We start from the raw sequence: 21,362 nt of genomic DNA, 5'->3' as shown, positions 1-21,362 counted from the left end.
TGCCATTTTTCCAAAAGAAAGTGCCTAAGAGCCTTGAATGTACAGCCTGGCATATTCCTGTCTCCTCTGAAATTTGCTGGCATTATCAAATGACTTTCACTAACAGGTAAGAGCTACAGAAGCAAGCACATAAACCTATCTTAGACAAACAAAAAAAATAGCATATACTTTCAGGTTTTAAATTTTGGAATAACCCATATCCATCTTAATTTTTTTCTTTCCATTTATTTATTATTTATTTATTTGAGACAGGGTTTCTCTGTGTAATCCTGGCTATCCTGGAACTCAAACACCTGCCTCTACGCCCTGAGTGCTGCTATTAAAAGCATGTGCTACCATCACTCAGCCTGTCTTAATTTTCTTAAATTTATCTGCTGAAATGTAAATACAGACTTTGTATTTGTGGAAGCTCTATGTCAAAGGTCGTATGATACTGGGCAACCAGAAGAGCTGCAGTGTTATAATACTTAAGGGCTCACACTGAACTACCTCCCTCTTCTTCTAAAACTGCAGTATTTCACTGTACAAATTTTAATATTATGTTAAGATTTTTCTGCATTTTTAAACATATGCTTTTAATTCAAATTGATACATATATATGCAACTACCTGAGCAGCCATATCGACCAGCTGTGGAAGTTTCAAATATTTTCCATCTCCTTCTTTAAGGAAATCTAACAAGCTCCCTGTAAGAGACAGAAAGGTATGGGGGGGGGATGTGAACATTACTTTAAAACAGAAATAAACAGTCTTCAATACCTTAAACAAATCATCAAACCAGAAAAACTTTTCAGTTTTTTTTTTTTAATGTATTTTGGACACTTTTGGAAGTATCAAAGACTCCAGTGAAGCCTCAAACTGAAAGTTTAAAACTTCTCTTGATTACAGATTTTAAAGGGACAAAGTAGCACTTCCCATTCTGACAGAAAACATCACCACTTTAGTCATCGTCCCCACACACCTTGATCAAGAATCTGTGATAAAAAAAGACAGCTATATATTTTAAAAGTCAGTTTGAGTCTAGTATACAGCCAACTGAGAGCATCATGGAGTAGTCACAACTACAAGCAGCTCACGATGTGTGATGGATAGCTCTTGGTGTCAGGAGAAAGCACTAGGGGGCATAGTAAAGTATGATGAATTCAGCAAAGTGGAAGGTTAAAAGGGAGGTCTGGTTATTCTCTCTCTACTATGAGTTAAAAGCATACAACATCAGATAAACCCAAAACAAGACACATTTTTATAAAAACAAAACAACAAAAATACTCATTGTCATAAGAAAGGCCGAGAATTTCAGATTAAAAGACACAAAAGAGAGATGGCAATTGAATGCTGGGCTTGACCATGGATTCTACACTAGATCAAGAAAATATAATTGGTAGAACCGGTAAAGACAGATGTCGGCTGAATCGAGCATGAGCATACAGGAGGCTGGAGTGGCCAAGTCAGCACACAAAAAAGTGACAGTTTAAAAAGGGCGCTATTGGCGCCTAGAACCTAGCAGCTACGCCAAAAGCGTGACAGTTAGAAAAAGGTGCGAAATTCAAAAAAGGTGACATCGCAAAGCCGGTGAAGAATACTCCCAGCCAAGATAGCGCTGAAGGGGAGCAAGGGGGGAGATCCGACTTATGAGCTTTGAGCCGCCCCCCCCCGCCCCCCCGCCCCCCCCCTCCCCGCCAGGGCCAGTCGTGCGGGCAGCTGGCTCAATTCTGTGCTGGGGTTCACAGTGGGACCCCACAAATAGAAGAAACAAATTGTGAAGGATGAGAATAATATGAAAACTCATGTGCAGGGCTGGGGCCAACAAAGCTCAGTGGCAGAGTGTGTTCTTAGAATGTACAAGACCCTGGGCTTGGCTGTCAGCGCAACAGTGGGAAAAAACCACATACGGAGGCGGGGCGGTAGTGGCGCACGCCTTTAATCCCAGCACTCGGGAGCAGGCAGGTGGATCTCTGGGAGTTCGAGGCCATTCTGGTCTACAAGAGCTAGTTCCGGGACGGCCACCAAAGCTACAGAGAAACCCTGTCTCGAAAAACCAAAAAAAAAAAAAAAAAAAAAAAAAACACATATGGAAATTAAGAACAACAAGAAAATCTGTTTGCAACAATAGGTTTCTGATAAAGCCCATGAGACAATAAGCTTTAAAGGACTAACAAGGTTTACTGTTAAGCAACTAAATATTAATGACAGAGGAATTATTGCATTTTAAACCCAGAAACTTTTATTATTATATATTTGAAATCTCTCACCTAGAAATAATCTTAACTAAATTATGTAACAACACAGAATTCTAGCATTTTCTCTACATTTTAAAAGACTGCTATATTGAACTATATGGATGCTCCATTAGTCTTACCTCCATTTGTTTTTCTCATGCTACCAATATCTTGATTTAAATTTCTTTCTTTTCCTTTTCTCACTTCCTCTTCTAATTCATTTAATGCACTCATTCAAATGCCATGGGTAGCAGTTGTTTGCAGCCTACATGCCTTCCAAAGAAGACATATACTTTGGAACTTTAGGTATATTTTAGCTATCAATTAATAGGTTATTGGTTTTAGTCCTTTTAGAGAGATTTTTCTTCCTCCTGTAGTCCTTTTAGAGAGATTTTTGCTTCTCTATCACCATTAGTAGGAACTACATTATCAGCCAACATGAACTACTAGAGAAGGTGACATAATAGTAACTTTATTAGTCTGATTCAAAAAAATAAAAATAAGTCAGGCAGTGGTGGTACATGCTTTTAATTGGAGCACTTGGGAAGTAGAGGCAGGTGGATCTCTGAGTTCAAGGCCAACCTGATCTACAGACTGAATTCCTTGACAGCCAGGGTTACACAGAGAACCCTGTCTCAAAAAAACAAAAACAAACAAACGAACAACAAGAAAACCAAGTACAAAAATAAAAATTTTAAAATAGATCCAATTAAAAATAGGTAGATTCAGACTAATCAGCATCATTTAATCACTTACTGCTCCTCTTCTACAGCATCATTAGCATAGATATAAAGAGGGAAGAGCATCAACCTTGCATAGTTTTGTCCCTGACTCGAGCTTGCCTGTGCTCTTGTAAGGTGGGAAGGATGAGAAATTTCAATTGACAGTAAGGGAGAACAGCCTCTGCAAGTCCAGTGTGTTAAGAACTGTGTTTATGTAAAATGAGATAAAAATGATTCCCTTCAATATCTTTGCCTTAGTGCTACAGTTTAACACTTTAATTCAATTTGTCTACTTTTTGACTGCCCTAGCAATTACATTTCCTTTACTTAAATCTACTTTCAAAAGACGCACTCTAATTTTCCTTTATAGTTTCATAAGGTCCTCTGGGAGAACTAGAAAAAAAAAAAAAAACCACTATTCCATTAAAAAAAAACAACAAAAACTAACATTTCCTCTTTTAAAAGTCTACAGAAAAAATCTTAAGTTAGAAAGTACTATGACAAAAATCTGTATGTATAGAGGGCCTGCAAGAGGGCTCAGTGGGTAAAGAAAGATGTCTGCTGCCAAGACTGGTAACCTGAGTTTAATCCCCAGGACCTGAATGGTACAAGAAAACGGTCGATTCTGTCAAGCTGTACTTTGACCTTCACATATGTGTCACAACACCCATATATATATATGCATGCAAAATACATAAATAAACATAATTTTAAAGGACAAACATGTATTCTGTGAGCTACAATGGGGCATGACTGTTACAGGAGTAACCGTCCATCTTCTGGTTGGACTTAAAAAGCCCACTTCATGAGACAGAACCCATAACTCTGAGAGGTAGATCACAGACCCCAGAGAAAATTTTATGTTAAATGAACAAAACAAAAGGACTCCTACCAACATACTGCTATAACCACACAGAGAAGTGTATCACTGAGTCTCACCAGAGAGAAGACTTCTTGCAGTAGATGGATCACAACTAGACAAAATACAGAGAGTAAGAGACTAAAACACTGAGGTCTAAATGGGATCACACCCTAATTATTGTCAAAGCCCTCCCCTCAAGGCTCAGAGATCTATGCGAGAGCCAGAGGTGGTGGATGACTCCACAATTATGCACATATGAACTCCCAAAGACTATGACACAAGTTCAAACCAGACAAGTTCCCAACAAAGAGAAGGGCAAGTGGGCACAAAATCCAACTCCTTACCAAGAACCTATTTGCAATTGACAGCTTCAGGGAAAGAAAAAAATCAGTTGTTGTTCTTTTTTGTTTGTTTGTTTGTTTGTTTTCCAATGGAGAGACAATGGGTATATCAACCACACCCCAAGGAAGGCTGAATGCCCAGGATTAACTGGCCAACAAAAAACAGACTCCATGGTCTTGTTTTAATTTTGTTTTGGATTTTTTTGTGTGTGTTTTCTTTTTTTTTAACAGAAAGAATATAAAGTTGGGTGGCTGACTGGGCTGAGTGGGTAACTGGGGAAGAATATGAGCAAAATACATTGTATGATTTTTTTTTTAATCTAAGAAAGAACAGAAATAAAGTCGTTTAATTGCAACAGAACCATGTAAAAGACAACTCATATGTACATACCTTTTGCCATAAACTCGGTGACAATATAAATTGGCTCTTCGGAAACAACTGCATACAATGGAACAAGTTTATCATGTCTTAATTTTTTCATTATCTGAGCTTCTTGAAGGAAAGCTTCTGGCATCATTGTACCTGGCTTTAGGGTTTTGATTGCTACCTTTGTGGTTCCATTCCATGTTCCTAGGAAAACAATTTATTTTACTCTTTCGGTATCTGTATTTCTGTATCTGAGTCTGTATTTCAAGGGATTTTAGACCAAAATTCAATCAACAATAAAAGTTACCTAACATATAATTAAATACATACTATATATATTTTATCATATTTTGCTATTTTAATTTATGGTTTCACAATAACCAAATGAAGTAACAACAAAGCTCAGGTTTCTTACCCATCCACACTTCACCAAAGCATCCTTGACCCAGTTTAACCTCCAGTCGCAAAGATTCTCGAGGGATTTCCCAAGCATCTTTTGCTAGACCTTGAGTCTGGGGTTTCACAGTTGGACACACAGTTGTTAACTTGTGACATAAACCATCAGCATGTTCTAGATAAATGAACAGGGTACACTGTAAATGAATTACTTTCAAAGTTAAGACAATTAGTATGTGTATATACATATGTGTATATATTTACATATATGCACAAATATACATACATGCACACACATAACTGATTATTTAGTTTTTTAGACAAGATCTTAGTAGGTGGTCCTGACTAGTTTGGAACTCACTATGTAGACCAAGCTGGCTTTGAACTTAGTGATTTCTCTTTTTCTAGGATTAAAGTGTATGCCACCATACCTGGATTATTATTTAGTTTTTTAAAAAAGCTTAAATTATTGAATTAAAATCTCTGATCAGCTCCTATCAGCTTTACTCTAAAGCTACATATACAACAAGAAGCTTTCTATAAGAAGTATATACAAGTGGCCAGGCAGTGGTGGCGTATGCCTTTAATCCCAGCCTTCAGGAGGCAGAGGCAGGTGGATCTCTGTGAGTTCAAGGCCAACCTGGCCTATAAGAACTAGTTCTAGTACAGGCTCCAAAGACACAAGACTGCAAAACAGAATACTTTTCAAAGGTCCTTGAAAAGACAAAAATGTCTATATTTCCTATAGGTTCATTTGCTTGGATAAGAAATAACACCTTCAGCTGGGCAGTGGTGGTGCACACCTTTAATCCCAGAATTCAGGAGGCAGAGGCAGGTGGAGCTATGTGAGTTCAAGGCCAGCCTGGTTTACTACAAAGTGAGTTCCAGGCCAGCCAAGGCTACACACAGAGAAACCCTGTTTCAAACACCAAAAAGAAAGAAATAGCATGTTCAAACTGGATTTTGTAGGGTTTTTATTTTAGAAAGCCTTCAAAGATTCAGCTTCTACAGAATAAAATCAATAAAGATATCTGAGAGCTTTTGACTCTATTCCTTTTCTTTTTTGCAGTGCTGGGGAGGGAAACATGGAACATGCTAGTAAGCACTTTACCACCAAGCTATAATCTTAGCTCTGAGATAGCTTTTTTATATTACAAGTTTAATTTTAGCTATTTAATATACATAAATATTTGCTATCATGTTCTGTAATTTATTATCACAATCAATCTTAGCATTTATACATTATAATCTAGAATTCCAACGCAAACACTTTGCCAATAAGGCCTAAGGATTCCAATTATAGCCTGATTTGAGCATGCTATCCAATAGCTCAATTCATGGTCCTGCTATGTTACCTGGGCCACATGTGACTCTTGTTCCTCATTTTGGAACTAGAGCACAGCACCAGCAAGATGGCTCAGCTGGTACTTGTGGCCAACCCTGACAGCTTAAATTTCATCTCCAGGACCCATAGGATATGAAAAGAGAAGTGAGTCCCTAAGTTGTTCCCTGACCTTCACACCATGTATCATAGAATCATAGCATGAGTGTGCACATACACACATTAACATGCACGAACACTAAATAAATACTTTTCCAAAAAAAATTCAACCCAGAATATCAACATCTATTGGTGATTAAGAAAGATAGAGAGTTGTCCTCACAAAATAGAATGTAAAGGATTAATTCCTACCCCTGAAGTGCTCACCTACCTGTGTAGTGCTTCACCAGTTTCTGCAAAGTATCAAACGGAGCTCTGGTCGTGATGTAGTATCCACCATTGTCAAGTTTCCTGATTTTGTAATGCTTCACATTGTCACCCCTTACCTCATCCCAGTCACGAATTGAGAGGGAATAGGCGCCTGGGGAGGGGGAGAAGAACATGTTCACTCCAGCTTCCTCAACCTATGCCTAATGCATGTTGTGCACATATTAATAAAATATTCATACCTTTAGTGGTTTCACTTTCTCTGACTAAGAATATACCTCGCTGATTCCCAGGATTCAGAAGTAATCTTTCAGCATCTTTTCTCCCCATTTTTCCAAAATACCATCTGAAAATAAAAATTAATGATGTTTTGAGATAAAAGGTATGAGGATCAAAAAAAAATACATACATGTATCAATAAGAATGGGGTGCAATAGCCTGGCAGTGGTAGCACACTCCCCTAATTCCAGGCAGATACAGGAGGATCTCTGTGAGTTTGATGGCAGCCTGACCTTCAGAGTGAGTTCCAGGACAGTCAGGGCTACACAGAGAAACCCTGTCTTGAAAAGGAAATAAGCAAACAATGTATTAATGTTAGCTCAAGTATAAAAATATTAACTGTGACCCAGGCAGTAGTGGTGAATGCCTTTAATCCCAGCATTCTGGAGGCAGAGGCAGACAGATCTCTGTGAGGCTAGCCTGGTCTACAAAGTTTCAGGATAGCCAGGGCTAAAAAGAGAAACCCTGTCTCAAAAAATGAAAAAACAAAGAATCAAAAAGCAAAACAAACAAACAAAACTGGAAACATGCTCTAACAGTTTTTCCATGTACTAACTACTCTCACCATGTCTCTTAAATTCCCCTTACCAACCAGAAAATCAGTAAATAGAGAAGGAAAGACAAAAATACAAACAGAAAAATATGTCAGTGAGGGGAATTAATTCTTTAGAAATAAATATGATCACCTGTATTCAGTAAAATGCTGCAAGCAGATCACACCAAAATCATAGGAAACTCCAAATATGTGTGGGTTTGATTTAATAAAGCTTAGTAACAAAAAAAATGACAGTTATTGCTTTGTGAAAGTTCACAGAATACTGAAGACAAAGAACAAAACAAAGTAAAAAAAAAGTCATAGTAGAAAAAGAACACTGATGTGATGATTTGTATCAGTAAAAACAAGCAAGCATCACAAATGCATCATTCTGGCCTATGGAGTGCAAAAATATGAGTTTTAAAAATAAACAGGAAAATAAAGGAAAGAGAATACAATGTAAAATGATTAATACAGATTTGCTTATTGTGTGTCTGAATAGATATATTAATCATTCTTAAAAGCACTTATTAATATGATACATTAGCTGTATTAAGACTGGAATATCATAGTGTGTAAGTTGTGTTAAGAAGAATGTGCATTAATTAATAAAATATGAAGTAGCATCATACTCTTCTGCTTGAATGGAATCTGCAGGTGCTACATAATTGCTAGGGATATAACCATTCTTTCCGGTAGCAATTGATCTTGCTTCCCACCAGTCTCCTTCCCTGCAACACAAAAAACAACAATCACTATAATGCAGACACTTACCCAAGGTATAATTCTTATCTCATGCAAATAACAGAAACCACTTCCATATTTAATCTGGAGTTTTTCTTGGATTAATACACAAAGAGCTGAGCTCAAAAAACACTATTTTTAAAAGCTGGTTAGATGAATAAGGGAATTAAGACCACGCAAAAGCACAACTGTTGCTGTAAACCAACAGTAATAATAGAAAACCCCTAAATACTTCACACTTGAATTCTACTTACCTTTTTCATGTGAATTCTTTCAACTAAGGCTAACTATGCCGAATAAAGAAATTTACTAAATATTAAATAAAATTTTAGATGTTTAAGATTTTATTTGTATGCTATATACACCTCTCACATTTAAAAGATAACATTTAAGGGCTTTAATATATTCAGAATTGTAAAGTCATCAAAACAATAAATTTTATAACATTTTGCCACCATAAAAACCCTGGGCTGGCAAGATAGCTCAGCAGGTGAAGGCACTTGCCACGTAAGCTAATGACCTAAATTCAATGCCCAGAGTCAGTGTAAAAGAGGAAGAGGAGAATCAACTATACCAAGTTGTCCTCTAGGCTCCATATATGTGCCTACACACATATCATATTAAGGCTCACCTACATTTTAGTCTATGTCATGCTAATTTTTTTGTTCTTGATACCAAATGCTTTATTTTAATAAGAAATAAAATTCTAACATTTATAAAAGTCACCTTAAAAATACAATCAAAGATCTTACTATTCTTATTCGCAAACTTGACAATCAAAGTTGAATTTCTGGAGCTAGTGAAATGGCTTAGTGGGTAAAGGCACTTGTTGCCAAATCTAAAAACCTAAGTGATCCCCAATCCTATAGGGCTGGGGGAGAGAATGACAGAGAACCTATTTCTAAAAATTGTCTTCTGACCTCCACACGCATGTCATGATACATGTACATGCCCACAACTGTGTGTGGAGTGTGTTTCTCTCACAATAAGTACAACTATTCCTTTGTCTGTCTCTCTCCCAATAAATAAACATATTTCTTTGCCTGTCTCTCTCACAATAGGCAAAACTATTTCTTTAAAAAAAGCTGAAGTTCTAGTGGTGGTGGCATAAGCCTATGATCCAGCACCCAGGAGGTGGGGGCAGAACAGTGAGTTCAAAGTCAGACTGGGCCATATATCAAGACCTGATTCAAGTAAAACAAACATGTATGGTTCTAAAATGTTATTCAAAAACTGATATCCAAACATCAGCAAAACTAATATTATTTCAAAATATGAGGCTGCATATTGTTTAGAATATATATTAACCTTGGCTTTTCCAAAATTCCTATGAAAGTATCTAACAAGATGTGTGTGTGAGAGAGATTCACTACTGAAGATTACATGTACTGTCTGAATCACTAAAACTTTTATAAATGTTCAAAATGAATTTAATCTCTAAATAATAAATTAAGAAAACTTTTGATAATTTAACTATTTGCAAACAAATACATTGATTAGTGGAGCCCTAGAATACATTAAATCCTTTTCATATATATATATATATATATATATATATATATATATACACATACACACACACACACACACACACAAAGTCTTACTATGTAGCCCTAGTTGGCCTAGAACCTGTGATGATTCTTTCTTATTAAAACTTTGTACTTGACCTTCCTAAGAATTCCCTGAGTCATTCACTGAGCGTCACTAAGTGTAAGACAAACAAACAGCAGCCCGTAAGCTCAACTGATTCTGGAGCAGGGACAGCAATTATAATGGTACTAACACTCTGACACTTCATATTTGATAAATCTTTTGTCATGTAATAGCAGAATTTTACCAATATCCCTAGCAGGTACAAGATGGCAGTTGCCACACTCTCCTTGACTGTGACAAACAAAAATATCTCTAGACACTGCCCCAAGCTGAGAATCATTGGTCTAAAAGAATGAGAAATCAGCCGGGCAATGGTGGTGCACACCTTTAATCTCAGCACTCAGGAGGCAGAGGCAGGCATCCCTGAGAGTTCAAGGCCAGCCTGGTCTCCAGAGTGAGTTCCAGGACAGGCTCCAAAGCTACACAGAGAGACCCTCTCTCGAAAAATCAAAAGAAAAAAATGATAGGCTAAATTAAAAATTGTAATTTGCAATACGATGATAGCCATGACTGAGGTTTGTAGAACATCATGTAAACACTTAAGAGAAACATTCATAGAGTAAGATGTGCGAACTGAGCCAGGCAGGAGAGGAAGAAGACAAGGAGATGAACCACTGAAAAGAACATAGGAAATACCTTTTAAAGGATGAGGAAAGCTAACTTGAAAGGGGAAAGAAGCAAGTAATCAAGTAGAGTTTAGTGACATAGCACAGAATTTGCATGCTTGAGGCTCGGGATTCTATCCCCATCTCAAACAAGCACCCTTCCCACCCCACAAAAAAAGAAACAAGGGGCTGGAGAGATGGCTCAGAGGTTAAGAGCACTGACTGTTCTTCCAAAGGTCCTGAGTTCAATTCCCAGCAACCATATGGTGGCTCACAACCATCTGTATTGGGGTCTGGTGCCCTCTTCTGGCCTGCAGACATACATGGAAGGAATGCTGGATACATAATAAATAAATAAATAAATAAATAAATAAATAAATAAATAAATAAATAAATAAATAAATAAATAGAAACAAACCAAAAGTTATAAATAAATAAATAAATAAATAAATAAATAAATAAATAGAAACAAACCAAAAGTTATTCCAGAAAAAGAGATAGTATGTATGAAGGCAAGAAGAGGGTGAGAAACTATTGTACTCCAAATATTGCAATTATATTGTTGGGTAGCAGAATGAGAAAGGATAGAAATACAGGGCAAAGTCTTGATGGATGATGATTATTGTTGTTGTTGCTCTTTTTAAATCTTCATAACTATTGTTAGCTACTGAAGGATCTTAAGGCAGAGAGACACAACCACAGTTTATGTTCTGGAACAGGAAGTGATAACATATGGTAAAATGAGGACAGAGGGAAACATGACAAGAAGCAAGAAGACCATAAGTACATGCTTTGAGAAGTTACAAGGTGGTTGTTATGTTTACTAATGAAATTGGGAAATCTGCAGCATAACAAGCATCAAATTTTCTATGGCAGACTGCTAAATGACAAAGTCTAAGAGTAACTAAGAAAAACACAATTTGGTAAGTTTGAGTACAGGGGTTCTATATCCACCTCCCCCATCCCCAACACTTAAGGTTGTAAAGTCATCTGGTATTTATATAAATACAGATTTTACTTTCTAAAGATCTTTTTATAAAGGGCATCATTTCTGGAGACAGGAACTCATTAAGTATATAGCCCATGTTTACCTGGAACTCACCATGCAACTTAGGCTAGCTTCATACTCAAGATCTTCTCTAGTGCTGGGATTACAAGTATGTGCCACCACACCTAGAATTCTCTCTTCTAAAATCTTTGTTCACAGATTAACTCTAAGTACAATTTGCAAAAGTAGTAACTTCTGCTGGTAGCAATATATTATCCAATGTAATCAAAGGCATCATCTAACCCGAAACAAAGACCCATACCCCACCACTCTCATTTCCATATCATCAACTCCATCAGTGGTCCAATGTAGAGACCACGTTCCTCTCTTACAAAATATACACAAAACTTACGTATTGTTAATTATTTGAAATCTTTCACCCTTCTTAAAGGAAAGGTCTTCTGTAGTTCTAGCTTCATAATCATATAAGGCCACAAATATAGTGACACCACCTAGCACAGGAAAAAAAGACGAAGGTAAATGATATACCTGAATACAATGAAAGAAATAAACAATTATTGCTGGTAAAAGCTTAGGTTCAGTTTCCATCTTCCTCTAGTATTTTTTTTAGAAGCTGGGTTTTAATAAAAAGTTCTAAGACTTCCTGTGAAACTGTATAAATTCTAAAATCCTATAAACTCTGAAATAAACGTAATTTCACTTCTGAAGCAACATGTCTGGTTTGAAAGGGAAGCCACACTGCAGATCAATTCTTTGGGAGGGAAAGCACACAAACTACATGCACCTGTCTTCAATTCCTTAACATGAAAGCATTTCCATCTAAATCCATTAAAAGCAATCATTAAAGTTTTCTTAAAACTCACTTTATACTTAAAAATAAAAATATCATATTTGTCCTGAAAGTTAAGTGTATGGCCAATATGAATTATACAGTATAAATTCAAAAAAGTAGTTATCAGATTTAGTAATGTATTAATATATTTAAAAGATGAACACATTTAATATCTGATATATTATGTGCGAATAGAAGAACAGAACATATATATAAAAAATGACAATGCAGTGTTTAAAATATTTAAAGGAAGGCATTCTAGTTTTAAAAGTCTATTATATCATTTTTAAAGATGTATATATTTATCAAGAATAATAAAAGATTTTGAAACACATGCAAATTATGCAATGGTTAAATCAAGTCACATTATTCATCTTTTTTGGCAAGAAACTTAAAATCTACTTTAACCAATTTTCAATACAATTTGTTGTTACTAAGCAGAGTAGTTACAAGGTTATACAATGGAATTCTTGAACTTATTCCTACTGAAATTTTATGGCTTTTTTACCAACTCTTTTCCAAAAAGGGTGTGAGAGGATCAAATCCTTAGTCTCCTACATGCAAGATCAGACCTCTGAGGAACATATTCTTTTTGAGACAAGGCCTCACTCTATGGACCAGGGTGGCATCCAACTCATAGAGATCTGCCTGCCTCTGCCTCCTGAGTGCTGGAGTTAAAGATGTTGTGCCACCACATCCGGTTGACCAATATAGTCTTAACTCAATTATTTATCATCTCTATCTAGTATAGTCCAATTGGTTTGCTGCATCCACTATTATTTATCCATCTTTTTTTTTTTAATGGGAGAGGGAAAAGGTAGGTAGTAAAACTACAAATGAGTGATAAATGCAAATACTGTGACATGGAAAATGCATGGAAATGACATGGAAAATAAAACTTACTGCCTCTAAATACAAAGCAGAAGAAAAGCAAAGGTATAGGAACACGTTCATACATATCATCAGCTCACTCTAAGCTTTAGTCATCAATCCACTTGCTTATTTGGTATATCTACTTCATTGTCTAGTAAGTACTCAAAATTTATTATAAACAAATGAATGATGCTCTTGATTTTTCTTCTTTAATCTATATTTGTTCAAGTCTCCTCTCTCTAAGCAAAAGGAAGTGTGATGTGGTTGGGACTGTTAGTTCTAGTTCTAACAGATAATTTACCTATTTCTCATTCTACTGGGGTGCCACCTCTCACTAGGAAAGCTGGCACCAGAAATTACCTTCCTAACTTACTTCTAATCTGCTTTACTATCACTCATTCTTCACACAGCTACTAGAGTCAGATTTAATTACTTTTCAGGTTTTATTTTCATTTAAGTGTATGTGTTTATGCATGTAAGCCATGTATGTACAGGTGTCTGAGGAGGCCAGAGGACGGTGTTGAACTGGAGTTACAGGTAGTTGCTAGAGGCCTGATATGGATACTTGGAACCAAACCCAGGTCCTCTGGAAGAACATCCAGTGTTCTAAACTGCTGATCCATCTCTACAGTTCCTAGAGTATTTTTAAAGAGGAAACCCAACAAGCAAATTCCCTTACTTAAATCTCAAAGCTTCTTTCTAGCTTTGAATAACACTCAAGCCCCTTCCTACAGTCTATGGTCCTAAGCAATCACAGTGTCCTGTTCAGCTGTTTAGTACAATTCTCCCATTTATGTTCTTTGGTCTTAAAAAGTTCTAAGTGCATTTGTATTTCTTGAACTTTGTGTTTGCTAATTTTGTTATTTTGCTTGTTCTTTCCTGAGCTCTACAAATAGATCATATCTATCAATTAAGTATCAGTTCAAGTGATTTCTTCCCAAGGTGGCTTTCTTTGGCAACTATAGGGCCTTCATCAATCATCTTGTTTTTGCCTTCAAATACTTAAACACTACTAATCACTCTGTTTAGCTGTTTATTAGCTAATTATTATTCAATCATTATAATATAAACTTAACTAGGTACAGAAGTTTTGTTTATATTGCTCACCTCTCTATATCTTATATAGGACATTCTGGTCCTCCCCCTTTTTTAGTTACTATATGAACACCCATAAATGGAATATTTCAAATAAGTAAATTGCTTTAAGTACTGAAAGTAGATCTGCGAAGAGTTGTGGGGAGGATTGTGGGAAGTGAAAAGAATCAAAATATATTGTATGCATGCACAAAATTTTCAACAAATAAAAATAGTGATTTTTTTAAAAAAAATTTAAGTAACTAAAGAAATGCCTTTTGTATCAATATTTATTTACTCTAGCCGTTTTTAATCACTACCTTTCCCAAGTAATGTCAAGGCTTGTGTTAACTATCAGAAATAGCACCCTGGTCACTGGGTGGCTGAAATTAGAACTGTGATCAATAATATCTAGCATTGTCCAAATGCTAATAGATCTAGTGTGTTGCAGACCTCTGGCTACTTCTACTGGTCCAGAAGTAAGCAGAATGAGGAAGACAAATGCATATACAAGCCATGCTTGTAGAAGAGATTTCTACTTTTTGTCTCCACTGATTATTAATAAGGTCATGAGCCATTCCATTTGTCCTTGGCACCTGTTTACACCCAAGGTTAGGATGGGCACTCCAAAGATTAGTAACACCATGCCTTGCTGACATCATGGAACTCTCACATCAGGGAATCCTGGAACTCACCCTTTTTTAAGACAGTTGTGCTTTGTCATTTTAAGAGAAAAGCATCCTCATGTGGGGCTTTGAGCAAAAGAGCTATTTTCTTTCTTTTTAAAATCTACACTTTTAAGACTACCTGATTCTGTGGCAAGATTGTCAACTATCACTTCTTGCCATCCCCTGAAAGGCAGTAACAATGTAATAAATGGAGTTTTGGACTAGAGTACTAAATCTGTTGCTTATCAACTGTCACTCTGAAGGAAAACAATCTGAACATTGAGCTTCAGAATTTTCCTTCTTAAAATCAGTACCTGGGCCAGTAAGATGATCAGCTGCACTACCCTGCTAGAACCTTCTAATTGAAGTTACTAGAAGCTGTGCCTAGCTTAGAGGATCAGAGGATGGGATTATCACCTGTTGGCCATTGACTGTCGTGTATTTAAGCCTACATGGTGTTAATTAAAGGGGGGCTTTTGGTACCAGTGTTAAAAGGTCTGCGTGCCGGTCTGTCTCTATGTCTGTATTCTCAACCTCCAGCCCCCTTTCCCGAAGCTTGCGAACTGGGGTCTAGAGTGCAGACCGGGGCTGCGGTGAGCGGCAAGATGACTTAGCTAATAAGGCTGTCTGCTGCCAACACTGATGATCTCAGTTCAATTCCCATAACCAATATGGTAAATGAGAGAACTGACTCCTGCAAAGTGTCCTCTGACTTTCACATGTGCACTACAGAGCATGTAAGAGCACAAACACAAAATAAATAAATGCAATAAACTCAGTATCTAATAAATAGTGTGCTATTGTTACTAAACTGACATATAATTAACATTTATTAAATAAATAATACAGCATTTTCCAGTCCTAAAATGCTAACTAATTGCTGGGGTAGAGAAGGAAGGATATTTTTAAATCTTTGTATTTCCAGTATCTGCCACAATTACTTAGATAATGAGTTAATGAAACAATTTATGGTATAATTCAGTAAATAGTCACTGTTAGTTATCATCAAACTTCCCAGAACCCTATCATGTATATATTAAAACTTCAAAGCTGGAGATACAGCTCTGTGCTAGCCTAGCATGTTTTGTTGGAGGCCTTGCTTTTGATCCTCAGCTAGAAAGGAAAGAAAGGAAAGAAAGGAAAGAAAGAAAAGAAAGGAAAGAAAGGAAAGAAAGAAAAGAAAGAAAGAAAAGAAAGAAAGAAAGAAAGAAAGAAAGAAAGAAAGAAAGAAAGAAAGAAAGAAAGACAGACAAACCCAAAAACATTGAGAGTAATGCGGCTACACAGACAGACTGCCTTTTGTTAAAGGCTTTATTTGCTCATCCAACTTTTTTGAAAATCTGCTAATAAGAAATTTTTCCTAACAGTGGCCATACCTGAAGTATGTAAAGTCCAAGGTTATATTTTCTGCAACTGACAATTTAAATCTCACCTGTTAAACCTGTAGGATATGGACTTGGCACCACTGAGAATGAGGAAGATGCTCCTCCAAAAGGAGTCACTCCAGACGACCCTCCAAATGGTGTCATGGAAAGACTGTTAAAATTGACAGATGTTCCCTTTGTGGAAGAGGTTGGGGCAACTGTAGTGTGTTCCGTTCCATAATGACTGGCACTTGTGCTTACAGGCTCTGGAGGGTTTTCCGGTGTATATTTAATGGCTGGACTTTTGTTTTCTTTACTTTTAATGCAGCCCATTATCAAACCTGCAGAGGTAATAAGGCAAATATTTGAGAATTAGTTAACATACTGGGAACTTCAAAAAGACAAAATTGAGCTGGGCAGTGGTTATGCATGCCTTCAACCTTAGCACTCCAGAGGCAGAGGCAGGCTGAACTATGAGTTTGAGGTCAGCCTGGTCTACAGAGCTAGTTCAGGACAGCCAGGGATACACACAAAAACTCTGTCCCGACAAACAAAGCAAAACAAATATATGAAAGAGCAATTAACAACAAGTGTTCAATCTCCCAGCCAACACAAATATTAAGTTACACTTTTGATTATTACTTTGGAAAATTCTAAGTCAATATTTAAGGCTGAAATTTATCTGTGGGTATATGTAATACCCACAAAATATGTTGAACTACATATATTGAACTAAATATTAGTATAACAAGTTTAAAAAATTATCTAAATACAAAGTCTAAGTATTAAAATATTAATAACTAAAGTCTGAAAAAATAGCAGTCATATAAAAGAGTTTAAAATATGAAAGAAAACACAATTTTAATTCTGAGTAGGCTGATGGTGAAAGGTCCTATCAGTTCAAAAAAAAGTGACTGTAATTACTTACTACCCATTTCCTCTCAGTTTCCTTAATTACTTTCCTACCTTCTTCATACAGTATGACTTCAGCTAGATCACTGATTGCTATTTTGTGATATTTGTACACTGTGTGAAGATGTATGGCTGTGATTGGTTTAATAAAAAGCTGAATGGCCAATTGCTAGGAAGGAGAGTTTATGCGGAACTTCCGGGCAGAGAGAACAACTCGGGATGATGAATCTAGGCACACAGCCTTAGTCAATGAGACACCAGGGGAGTCAGATGTACAGAATGGAGAGGTGAAGAGATTAATAGAAATGGGTTAATTTAACTTATAAGAGCTAGTGAGACACGCCTAAGCTAAGGCCAAGTTTTGTAATTAATAATAAGTCTCTAAGTTATTACTTACGGGCTGGCAGTGCAAAGAAATTCAACAAGACTCGTTACACACATCCCCTCAAGAGCACAGACGTTTCCCTCTGCTCACCTACGAAGTCTTCTACCAGTACTCCTGACTTGTCTCCCTTCCTCTTAATATTCTCTTGGTCCTAACAGAGAATATAGATAATTTTCTTTAAGTCTCCTCTTCCTTAGCCAAATTAATCATCTAAACCCTGATTGTTCTACTTTTTATATACCTCTTATTTCCCTCTTCAATAGCATAGGCGAGACTACCACTGTCAGTTCAGTTCCAACAGTGCCCTGCATTGACACATAGAAGCCCCTACTGCTGTCCATCTGATTTCAAATGTTAAAAATGCAGTGCGGTTTTATTTTAAAGTAACTGTCAGGTGTAGACAAGCGTTAAAAGACATTTGGTGGTGACCAGGGGCAGGAAGGGGTTGGTGGTAACATGGTTGAAAGCAGTGGTTCTCAACCTGTGGGTAGCAACCACTTTGGCAAATATTTACATTTACATTACTATTCACAACAGTAGCAAAATTACAGTTACAAAGTAGCAATGAAAACAATTTTATGGTTGGGGGTCACCACAACATGAGGAACTATATTAAAGGGTCACAGCACTATGAAGGTTGAAAACTACTGGTTTAGTGGGTAAACAAACCTGCCAGTAAAACTGGGTGTGGTGGAGAACACCTTTAATCCCTGCACTCAGGGAGGTAGAGACTGGTGGATCTGAGTCCAAGGCCAGTCTGGTCTACAAAGTGAGTTCTGGCCAGTCAGGGCTGTCACACAGAGAAGCCCTATCCCAAACCTGATGAACAGACTTCCAACCCAGGAACTCACATAAAAAGCTGGAGGTAGTGGTATATACCTATAATCCCAACACTCTGACTGTAAAATGGGAGGAAAAGGCAGAAAAAAAAAAAGATTGAAAACTTGTGGGCCAGCTAACATGGAATACTGAGTACAAAAGAAGAAACAAGGCAGACATTGCCTCAGCAAGGCAGGGGGCAAGAACTGACTTTTTGCAATTAAAAAGATAATTTTTTAAATTACTAATTTCATGTATAAGGGTGTTTTGTCTGCATGTATGCTTGTGTACCATGTGTGTGCCTGGTACCTACAGAAGCCCTGGAACTGGAGTTATAGGCATTGGGAGTTGCCATGTAGGTGCTGGAAATCAAACCCAGGTGCTCTTAACCACTAAGCCATCTCTTTAGCCAAATACCTGACTTTTTGTTTGTTTGTTTGTTTCTTTTAAAGAACAAACTCTTGAAAGTTATCCTCCGATCTTTACATGTGTGTCATGGCGCAGATGCACACACACACACAATAAATGCAGATTTTAGAAAGACCAGACTATGTTTTATAGACTGCTTTGAGTTCTAAGCTACTGACTTAGGTTTATGTTAACATAAATTATTAGAACACAGGAGGAGCAAAGGAAGGAGGGGGTCCTCCTCTTTTTACAAAAGGTCCCACAGAAAGTGTAAGAAACAAAATACTGTTAAATCTGCAAAGTGCTAGAGGGGAAAGAGGTACAAAATACCATAGAACACAAGAGTGTTTAAGTAAGTTCCTGCATGCTCATGAAAGGAAGTGGTGCAAAGGAAGTGGGTGTTGCTGCAATTTAAGATTCTTGTAGACTATGAACTTAAAAATGAAAATTATGGAAATCCTTCCTCTTAGACACTATCAAAGTTTTTACATAAAATGCCCCCCCCCCATTAACTGAGGTATGCACCCATTTCATGAGAGTTTCAACTGTGTTTTGGTGAACGTGTCAAACTTCACAAACAACACTATAATCACAACATACAAGGTTTTTAACATCCCTGCCTCAGACAATTCCCAACCATAGCCCTAGGTAACCACTAATTGGTTGCTTCTAATTAAGGATTCATCTTTTCTAGTGTTTTACATAGAGGTAATTATAAAAGCAGTCTTTTGTATCTTCTAAAAGTCAAATAAATACTGTGAATCTGAGATAGCTCCACAGTGTTATAATCAGCTCATTAATTTTTGTTGACATTTTTGTTAAATGAGTTATTTATCCAGTTTAGGGTTATTCCAGCAAATCTTTGGGCTTTTTTTTCCTCCCCAGCCTCAGCAACAGCTAGAAATGGAACTGGTTGGACTTATGAGATAAAACTAAAGACGCCTTTGCTCTATGAAGCTATTTATCTTTTTTCTATATAATCTGTTCTACTACAAACCCTCAGAGAGTCATGTGAATTCCAGTTGCTTTACAAAAATAACACTTCCTTCTCAAAAAGTCGTATGTATACTTGGATCTGGATACATCTAAACATCAATATAGCTATCATTTCACTCTATTTAGGAAGCTTTAAAATGGACATCTGCTGATATCAAAAGGAAGCCAACAGTACAAAATGCATCTGGATGAGCTGATGTTAAATACATTTACCACAAAACTTTTTTTTTTTTTTTTTGGTTTTTCGAGACAGGGTTTCTCTGTGGCTTTGGAGCCTGTCCTGGAACTAGCTCTGTAGACCAGGCTGGTCTCGAACTCACAGAGATCCGCCTGCCTCTGCCTCCCAAGTGCTGGGATTAAAGGCGTGCGCCACGATCACCCGGCTACCACAAAACTATTAAAACCATCAAAAGAACGCGTCATTCCCTGCAAACTGCATATAGACCAGTACTTGGTGGACATAGAAGGTGAGACAATAGTGGCCCTGGGATCCCGGACCCCTACTCCCTAAAACCTAGACGTGGGAGAAAGGCCAGGGGCCCCCCTCCCCAGGTGCCTTAGGCATTCCTAGCACCAGCAGGGAGCTGTTCTACTAAACAGCCATCTACCCCACCCCAACACGTCCTTCCCTGCTGGCTTCTTGCAGACCAATACTTGGTGGACATAGGAGCACCAACGGGAAGTTGATCTGCTAGACAGCCATCTACCCCACCCCCAACGTGTTGTTCCTTGCGAGCTCCATGGAGACCAATACTGGGTAGACATAGGAGCACCAGCAGGGAGCTGGTCTGCTAGACAGCCATCTACCCCGCCCCCAAAGCATCCATCCCTGTTAACTCCCTGGAGACCAATTCTTGGTGGACATAAGAGACATAAGACTTGAAGGAAGAGATGGGAAGGCGCCAATCCAAGAACTCCTCCAACATCCTAAAAAGCAACATGATACCACCAGAACCCAGCGGACACACAACAGGAAGACTTGATCATCCTACCCCAGAAGATATAGAAAAAAACGACTTTAAACGTTACTTAATGAAAATGATGAAGACCCTTAAAGAGGAAGTGAAAAACTCCCTTAAAGAAACAGAGGAGAAGATAAACAAAAAGCTGGAAGAAATGAATAAATCCCTCAAAGAAACCAAAGAAAAACAAGAAAAAGCAATAAAACAGGTGAAGGAAACAGTTCAAGACTTGAAGATTGAAATAGAGGTAATAAAGAAAACACAAACCGAGGGAACTCTGGAAATGGAAAATCTGGGTAAACGAACAGGACCTACAGAGACAAGTATAACCAACAGAATACAAGAGATTGAAGAAAGAATCTCAGGCACTGAAGATTCTATTGAGGAAATAAACTCAGTGGACAAAGAAAACACTAAATCCAACAAATTCTTAACACAAAACATTCAGAAAATCTGAGACACCATGAAAAGACCAAACCTGAAAATAATAAGGGTAGAAGAAAAATTCTAGCTCAAAGGCACAGAAAATATATTCAACGAAATTATAAAAGAAAACTTTTCCAACCTAAAAAGGTACAAGAAGCTTAGAGAACACCAAATAAACTGGATCAAAAAAAAAAAAAAAACCCATCC

At 37.2% G+C, this 21,362-nt stretch overlaps 1 protein-coding gene across 4 annotated transcripts in view; it reads right to left on the bottom strand.

Annotated features, from left to right (window-relative positions):
- The window catches only part of Yes1 (YES proto-oncogene 1, Src family tyrosine kinase), a 72,023-nt gene that overhangs the window by 18,999 nt on the left and 31,662 nt on the right, over positions 1 to 21,362 (bottom strand). For all 4 annotated transcript variants that reach the window (XM_057758540.1, XM_057758537.1, XM_057758536.1 and 1 more), the window contains 8 exons: positions 16,316 to 16,588; positions 11,828 to 11,927; positions 8,058 to 8,156; positions 6,854 to 6,957; positions 6,616 to 6,765; positions 4,923 to 5,078; positions 4,532 to 4,711; positions 609 to 685 (listed from right to left, as the gene is read on the bottom strand). In XM_057758540.1, the coding sequence (XP_057614523.1) occupies positions 609 to 685; positions 4,532 to 4,711; positions 4,923 to 5,078; positions 6,616 to 6,765; positions 6,854 to 6,957; positions 8,058 to 8,156; positions 11,828 to 11,927; positions 16,316 to 16,580 (1,131 nt within the window). In that variant the 5' untranslated portion in view covers positions 16,581 to 16,588. The remainder of the gene's footprint in view (positions 1 to 608; positions 686 to 4,531; positions 4,712 to 4,922; positions 5,079 to 6,615; positions 6,766 to 6,853; positions 6,958 to 8,057; positions 8,157 to 11,827; positions 11,928 to 16,315; positions 16,589 to 21,362) is intronic.

Source organism: Chionomys nivalis, chromosome 26, assembly GCF_950005125.1.
Source record: "Chionomys nivalis chromosome 26, mChiNiv1.1, whole genome shotgun sequence".
NCBI lineage: Eukaryota > Metazoa > Chordata > Mammalia > Rodentia > Cricetidae > Chionomys > Chionomys nivalis.
The sequence above is the reverse complement of the archived record's forward strand: the minus strand, read 5'-3'. Positions and strand labels throughout refer to the sequence as shown.